The sequence below is a fragment of the Phalaenopsis equestris genome, unplaced genomic scaffold (assembly GCF_001263595.1).
Source record: "Phalaenopsis equestris unplaced genomic scaffold, ASM126359v1 Scaffold000030, whole genome shotgun sequence".
Classification (NCBI taxonomy): Eukaryota; Viridiplantae; Streptophyta; class Magnoliopsida; order Asparagales; family Orchidaceae; genus Phalaenopsis; species Phalaenopsis equestris.
In genome coordinates this window covers 282039-290596 of record NW_018164472.1, presented here as the reverse complement: position 1 = coordinate 290596, position 8558 = coordinate 282039, and the positions used below count along the sequence as shown (strand labels likewise).

Genomic DNA, 8558 nt, shown 5'->3' with positions numbered 1-8558 from the left:
ATTATGATGCGCTAATCCTTTTATAAAATGAAACATTTTAACCAAACTAATCACTCCCTATATTCAAAAGAGCAACTATCATCTTATTCACCTCCATCTCCCACCCCATAACCCATTGATCGATTTCAAGGTCATCTAACCTTCCAAATAGCAGAATGTATATCCAAATAAAACATAACCCAACAAACCATCCAACTAACTAAAACACAGAATGTATATCTCACCTTCTTCCAACAATCCATCATGCATGAATTTACAAATAAAAACATCTAAAAATTTTAGAACATACACCAAAAAAATTGTAACTTTACCAAATTGACATCTTTTAGGTTTCATGTATTGATAAGCACTAATTCGAAAATCAAACACATTCATGAAAGAGCACCATCACTTAATCACATATACAAAATAAAGGACAAAAGAGGGGGGAAAAAAAGATGCAGAGCTCAGAATCCTGATCATTACCAAAACCATAGTGACAAAACATTTCATATCATCAAAAAGCCACCGAAATCTAAGAACTAGTAAACTTAGTAACAGCCTTGGTACCCTCAGAAACGGCATGCTTAGCAAGTTCACCAGGAAGAACGAGGCGAACCGAAGTCTGGATCTCCCTGGAGGTGATTGTTAGCTGCTTATTATAACGAGCGAGGCGAGAGGCCTCATGGGCTAGCTTCTCGAATATATCGTTAATGAACGAGTTCATGATGCTCATCGCCTTGCTCGAGATTCCGATATCTGGATGGACCTGCTTCAAGACCCTGAAGATGTAAACCTTGTATGTCTCAGTTCCCTTCTTAGCCCTCTTCTTCCTCTTCTTGTCGCCCTCCTTCGAGGACGGAACGCGCTTCTCGGCACGAGGTTTCTTGCCGGCGGGGACCTTCTCGGCTACTTCTGCTTTCTTCTCTTTCTCGTCGGCAGGTTTCTCCGCGGCGGCGGCGGGTTTCTTCTCCGCGAGTTTTTTGTCGGCTTTGGGCGCCATTTGAATTTGTGAGGGAAATTGGGGTTTGGTGTTTTTGAATTCGAATGCGCGGAAGAGTTTAATAGAGAGGTGAGCCGCTTTGTTATTGGATAGGTGGTATTGTTGCGGATAAATGAGCTGTCATAATTTATAGCCGTTGAGATTTTGGAGGGATTAGTTGTTTGGACGGATGAGATGGGAAATGCCGTTGAGATTGTGGGAGCATGTACCAGAGGTCATCTCAACCATGTATTTGTTTTTTAATGGTTCAGATGTAGTTTTAATTATTCATACTAAAAATTTATGTTTACTTGGTATGGGTCAAATTGAGGAGAGAAGTCAATATAAAGGTGGCAATGGTAATTAAGCATGTAAATGAATCAATGCACTCGTGGAATAACTTAAACTCGACTCAAATAGTAAATAAAGAAGTTCGAACAATTTTTAAAAATAACAAAATAAACATGAATTTAGTAGCACTTATTCGCTTATGTTCACGAACAAGCTCGTTTGTCGTACATCAAGTAAGTTGTTAAATACTTGATATTATATATGATATATATAACTCCAATTATATATATGATATGTATTATTTATATATAAATAAATTAATTAGTATTTGTATAATTATATATTTATTAGTAATATATTAATTTATTAACAAGATTTATATTTTTATTTTATTAATAAGTGAATGATAATCTAGAATGGGATATTTACACTTAAAGAAAATATCATAAAAGATTTTTTATAGATTTTATATAACATTGAAAGTAATGGGTTCATTTTTTTATGACCATCACACTGCAATTACTAATAACATTGTTGCTATTATTTTCTTATTAATATGATTAATTAAATGATTATTCATATAACTTTTACGATCAATTTAGTTCGTCACTTAAGAATTTGGACAAATGTAGTCCTATCAATCAGAAGCATGCAGCTAATTAGTAAATTTTAAAGATTTTAGAGTTCATAATCGACGAATTAATAGATGTGATTATAATTGCAAAATTATTTATTAATTTTTTTTATATGAAAATATAAACTTGGTTTGAATTTATAGCTTCTTTAAATACTAGTTCACTTGTCATAAAGAAATCAAGTTCAAACGTTGAAAAAATCAAACAAAACAAGTTTAAACAATGTATGAAAACTCGACACAAGCTTAAACCGAATATGAATAACTTAAAATCATACCAAGCCAAGTTCAAACAATGATATGCTCAGCTCGGCTTGGCTCGATTACAAACCCTAACGACAATGACTAGTGGGTGAAGTGGTTGGCAATAAGTTGTGGCCACGCTTTAGGGGTAGTAATAGCATTTAAGTTGCGTCGATGGGAGGATTAGACATATGGCGATGGTGGCAAGCAAAATTTTTTATATATAAATGGTGTATTTAAAATTCGCTCAAATCCTACTAATTTCAACAGCATTAAAAATAAATTAGAGGATGAATTCAAAATGCATTATAATTTTATTTGAAAGCTATGTTTTCACAATAGATGTTGTTACCTGCAGCAGCTCCTTGAAATTGGTGGTCTGACTTTTTCAAAAAAAAAAAAAAATTTAATAACCACTGCAACTTTTTGAACATCAACTTCTTTTTCAGCAGTTTCACAGATGCTTCTTCAAACAGCTACAACTGTCCCAAACAGACCCTGAATCGATTTAAGCCAAAAATTACATATGATTTAGGTAATATTTAGCAATCAACTCAAACTCATCGCTCTAATAATTAAGACATCTCAGTGGATCATTCAAAACGAAATTTGTCAGGAATATTCCCCTAGTGTTATTCAGATGTTATTATGTGTTATTCAATTATTATTAATGTGTTATTGTGTTATTATAACACCGTGAATATTCTAAGAATACAATAACAACTTAATAATATACAATAACAACTGAATAATATATAATAACACATGAATAACACGAATAACACAAGAAAAATATTCTCGGTCTCTTTTACCAAAATATTCTTACAAATTTGCCAATTATACATCTCCCGAAATGTTATCAATGATTAACAAAGAATAAGTGTCGTCTGTCAATTATTGTTCTGTCAAATCTGAATTTTCGACGTCCGGCTCCAGAATTCCTGGGGAACACCCAGGTAAATCAGAACCATACACGTGGCCCATTTTGATTCGCTTGGTTTCCAAATATCTCTGATTTTCCATGGTAATTGGGGTGATGATAGGAATCCTGCCGACTACCGCGAGGCCATAGCCCTTAAGGCCGGTGAATTTGGCCGGATTATTCGTCATTAATCGCATGGTTTGGACGCCAATGTCCCTTAGTATCTGCACATTAATTTACTTTTAAGGATTCATAATAATATAACCACAAATAATCACAGAAAATATTTACATACATACCACTCAATTCCTATGTATTTACATGTCTAACTCTCAAACGTCAATTTTTACGTACACTCTATGGGTGCAAGTAAGTTGAGCCGGCTTGAGACTGGTTCAATAAGTGATTCGTGAATTGAGCTCAATGAGCTAACAAGTCATGCTCAAGCTAGTCCTGATCCGGCTCGTTAGCTCTTGAACCAACTCGTATGAAAAAATATTAATACAAAATCTATTTAAACTATATTAAATTTGAATACTTTATCTTTAAAGTATTAAAATATTTTTAAAAATAATATTTCGTATTTTATATTAAATAATTTATTATTATTTCTATCTTAATTATTGCTAATTCTATTTATCATTTTATTATAATACTATCTTAAATTAATATTACTTTTTTATTTATATAATAAATAAGTCCACTGCAAGCCAGCTAATACTCAAAGACTAGCTCTACTAAAATTAAAATGGTGGTATTACTAATGAGAACATAAAAAAAATTTGGCCCGATTTGATGTAAAAACAAAATTTAGCTATTAAATTTGTAAATACAAAGAAATTGGAAGGTATAAAGAAAATATTATGTCCGGTGTCCGGACGTGCAAAAATTTTTCTGTGAGGACTCCTGACGTACCTCTATATGCGGCGCAGGGTATTCTTGAGTTATTTTCAAATTATTTCTGGGTTATTCTCAATAATTCTGAAATAACCCAGAAATAACCCGCGAGTTATTTCAAATTATTGAAAATAACCCAGAAATAAACTGAAATAACTCAGAAATAACATGCACCGCACGTAGAGGTACGTCAGGTGTCCAAACAGAAAATGCACGCCGGGACGTGATATACCTTTTTTTTTTTTTGCATCTGTTGTCCGGATGTAATATTTTTTAGTATGTATGACACCCAATTCTTTTGCATTTACATGTATATCACTTTAAAATTTTGATTTTTACAAACACAATACCTAATTCTTTCCTATCACATCAAAAAAAACACTAATCATGCATCCACATTTTAATACATAGACAAAATACTGACTCTGCAAAAATGCCTAAATACATAAGAACTGGGCACTACCATGCATATAAATTGTTGAAAAATAAAAAAATAACAATAAAACAAAACAAAAATGACCGAATGCAAACCATGAAAATCTATTGTTTTTAACGAAGTAAGAGCCGAGAAACATTACCTGCGCCCCAAGTCCATACTCTCTTGCATCAACAGCTAAGCCAAGCTCCAGATTAGCCTGAACAGTGTCATGGCCAAGGTCCTGCAGATTATAAGCCCGAAGCTTGTCTCCCAGACCAATTCCTCTGCCTTCATGTCCCCGAAGATAAACAACAACACCTCTGCCTTCCTTCTCGATCAGCCGCATGGCTGCATCCAGTTGGTTGCCACAGTCACACCGAGCTGACCCGAGCACATCTCCTGTCAGACATTCAGAATGCACTCTCACCAGAACATTCTGCCCATCTCCAATTTTACCCTGATCGGATTGTTTCAAGTTTTTACAATAGGAATCATATCCATCTATGTATCAGAACTTATATAGCAACAATGATATATTTTCAAGAAGTATGAAGTCAGCAGCCACATTCAAGTGCAATAAGCTAGGAGTTAATGATCATACCTTTACGACAGCAATATGCTCTGTTCCATCTAACTTTGATCTGTAGCAATGAGCCTGAAACAAGCCCCATTTGGTTGGCAAGCGAGAGACAGCAATTTTTTCTACTAACTTCTCGCGCTTCCTTCTGTATCTAAGAAGGTGAACATGGAGGGACTTATATAACAGTTAGAAGTATATAAATGTGTGGATGTTAGAGCTTGTGACTTTAAAATGTAAGAAATATTGGATACATAACACAAAATTCTTATTTGTTTAGATATATAACCCCCCAAAGTTTGACATTTATGCTTGTTAACATTTTGGTGTCATATGCTTGTGCATGGAAGACTGTATTTTTACTTTTTAAAAGGTAATGATAATGGTGTTTTTGATGTGTTGTTAAAGATTTGAGTGATATGTATGTAAAAATGAATGCTTCGGTGTTAGATATGTGAATGCATGAGAAAGAATTGTGTGGTATGCATGTACAATTTTTTTGTGATATGAATAAGGGATTGGGTTGACAGGCTCATCATTAATCCCATAAGGGCGCAATCTTCGTGGTATAGATCTTTATTAATTAAGGTTTTGTTGAGCTCATTTTTTGAGGGCGGTCACCCTCCATGCACTCTCTAGGGGCTTCGAAAATTCAAAAATATCTCAGACTCTCATCAAGAGCATAATGTGTTAAGTTTTGAGTCAAAATTTCAGAAGACAAATGAGATGGTAGATAAGACACTACCAAAAAATTTCGCCCTCACTTTGCAATGATTTTAATATCTAGGTTTCAATATTTCCTATAGGCATGAGCTCCTATGGTTCTGATAACCAGAAAATATTTTTTATTAAACTTAGTCATTAGATGTTAGGTATGCAGACTTATCTTATAGCATCAACAAATTTTTAAATTTTAATTTATAAAAATGATTACTGATAGCTTAAAGCAGGTAGTGAAGTAAAACATACGAACTCAATCAAGATCTCATAGTTTCATCATCCCGAGTTGTCATGGTTCAGATCTACTTAGTCAGCAGAGTTTCATGGCTTATTTAGTTTAGCGAAGGTAGTCGACCCAACTTGACATAAATATTCTTGTTAGAAACCATAAGTTATTTCGTCCAATGGGATCATGTAGATCTGAGGTGAATGGTTGTCTAAGGGGAGTAATCTAAGTTGAACTTAGTTTACAGAGGGTTTTCGCCCTATCAAATATATCCTATGATTCAATACTCAAAATGACAAACTCTTATTGGGAGAACATCCGTGCTACAACCATGACTTTAATATAATGATGTCATTTAGTATTAAAGCACTAAATTAGAAAATTCTGGTCGTAACCACTTCTTGTGTTGTCATTTTAGGGCAAAATCACACAAACAGAAGACTCAAACCACAATATTACTAACATAAAATTATTTAGAGCTTGAATTTGGTAGTATTTTTAATATGACATTGATTATTTGTGAGCTCGAGTTAATATTATATTTATTTACTCTGACCAAAAATTGTGGAAGACGGTTGGGTTTTGCTTTAAGCATTTAGTATTGATTTCATTTAAATATTATTTTATTTTGATGATGTAACGATCTTATCTTATGAATAACTTCTTTCTGGTTGAGGTGTGCAATGAATATGCTCATCATCGGGGATTTGTTACTTAAATATTATTACGTGCATCAATCCTATCAACTTCAGTCCTTGTGAAAAGGAGAATCAAACTGACTTAGTGATGCTCAATCTTATCAACTCCAGTCTCCATAGGGAGAAGAATTGGACTGGCCATAATGTGAAACTTACAACCTTACTTTATACGTCGGGCCCGTTTAAGAAAATAAATAATTATATTTGAATTTGACATTCAAAAATTAGATTTTTGCAAAGCTTTAGATTGTGCCACAATTTTTGATATACATTTAATTTTATCTTAAACATGTGTTTGACTCGCAAAACACTCTCAGACGATTAAGTTATAGATTTTGAGTTATTCTCATAGCACATGCGGGTGTAATATGTTGATTTGAGTTAATTTTTAAATAATTTTGTATGCACGTAGAGATAAGTTTGATTTTGAATTTAAACATATATTTTAACCCATGCAACGTTCTCGAACACGCTCGCACTGTATTTTTCATGATAGAAAGTAGTTCAGGTGAAGTCGGTGGTGATCGAAATGATTCGATCCCATTTGTGTACCACACATCGAGAATTTATCATTTTTCACTCTATCTGACTATCTTGATTAGGAGATGTCTATCCTTATCCAACTCCGACTTTCCAAACACGCTCGCGCAATGTGTTTGGTAATAAGATGTTGTTTTAGCCGCTTTGACAATGTTTGAAGTCAGTTGGTCATAAACTGCAAGCCGTTGCATTCGTTATTCGCCATATGCCTGATTGACTCAACTTATGAAATATATTTCTTGGTCAAGACTCTCCACTTATAACTCTTCTTTTCTTCAATATAACGGATTCCTTAGCATTTACCCGTTGTTTTTCCGTTCATGAGTTTTTCGCATAAATTTGGGTGTTTCTTAATTGGTGTTCTGAGACTTGTCCCTTTTCTTATTATCCTTTACTTAATTTAATGCTTTTATTTATTTATTTTTAATAATAGGTGAGTTATTAAATTTTATCTTCATTTTGAGTATATCTTCTAATCATTATTTTAAATATTCAAAACACAAAATTCTATCTTGTTATTATGTGAAACCTGGTCGTGTTAATCGAATGTTATCACAGTCATCAATTTCATCTATCAAGCTTGATAGTAAGCTTGTTGGGGGTACAGGAAATTGTGCGCCCCTTTATTTGATTCAGGGGCTTTTGTAATTTATTCCCCCTGCATAACACCTTAGCACCCAACTTGCAGAGCCCCCACCCGAGACTAGCTCTCAGAAGAACAGTCCGAGAGCACGACATTAAAAAACCTGAATGTAGCACCCAAACTCTCGTTAGAGCACTTGACCACTTTTGGGCCATTTATTATTTATTGTTTCAATTTTGGTGATTTAGGGTGAATTGAATTTTGAATTCTCTGATGCAAAGGAGATAAGAGGAGTATCTTGGAGTGTTGTAAAGTGTGGAGAGGATTGAGTATGGGGTATATATTACTATTCTCCTTATTTTCATCCTAGTGGATTTCTTTGTATGGCGTGTCTTTATATTTCTTCTCCATTCTCGTATTCTTTTTTTCATTTTAAATCTTATGTTTTCAACTATTTCTTATTTTGCGGGCTTCTGTTCAAATTTTTTCTTCAAATCTCTCAAATCAGTTTATACAATTTTGATCTCCCAACATATTTTTCCTACACTTAAAATATTTCCTTTTCTGAGGCATCTAAAATATAATCATTTTATAAGGGGGTGTTTGGTACGATACTCTTAACAAGATTGAAGTTAGAGTTAACTTAAATCTAGCCAAAGAGCATAAATAGGTTAGATAAATACGCAGTTAAGTTAAATCAAATTTTTTGTTTGTTCCATTAATTAAATTCGCAGTTTCAAAATCCACTTATGTTATTTTGACCCCCAATTAATGAACTAAGGTAAAAGGGCACTTTTGTAATGTGGTACCGCTCACCTACCACATCTCACCAACCGCTCACCTACCGC

The 8558-nt window shown here is 33.7% G+C and overlaps 2 protein-coding genes across 3 annotated transcripts in view; both read right to left on the bottom strand.

The window, feature by feature from the left end:
* Positions 1 to 455: 455 nt before the first annotated feature.
* LOC110018673 (histone H2B.4-like) lies at positions 456 to 1013 on the bottom strand. Its single transcript, XM_020716061.1, has one exon. It carries the CDS (start codon positions 980 to 982, stop codon positions 515 to 517), a length of 468 nt encoding a protein of 155 aa, XP_020571720.1. The 5' UTR covers positions 983 to 1013; the 3' UTR covers positions 456 to 514.
* Positions 1014 to 2937: 1924 nt separating this feature from the next.
* LOC110018692 (monofunctional riboflavin biosynthesis protein RIBA 3, chloroplastic-like) overlaps positions 2938 to 8558 on the bottom strand; it is an 11545-nt gene continuing 5924 nt past the window's right edge. Inside the window, exons 5-7 of one of the 2 annotated variants that reach the window (XM_020716095.1) lie at positions 4968 to 5097; positions 4527 to 4823; positions 2938 to 3275 (exon numbers count right to left, since the gene is read on the bottom strand). In XM_020716095.1, coding sequence (XP_020571754.1) covers positions 3024 to 3275; positions 4527 to 4823; positions 4968 to 5097 — 679 coding nt within the window. In that variant the 3' untranslated portion in view covers positions 2938 to 3023. The remainder of the gene's footprint in view (positions 3276 to 4526; positions 4824 to 4967; positions 5098 to 8558) is intronic. The other variant, XM_020716096.1, reaches the window with a different exon arrangement.

Bases quoted from the DNA above. Each gene is read 5' to 3' on its own strand.
- LOC110018673 (XM_020716061.1), bottom strand. From the start codon at position 982: ATGGCGCCCAAAGCCGACAAAAAACTCGCGGAGAAGAAACCCGCCGCC.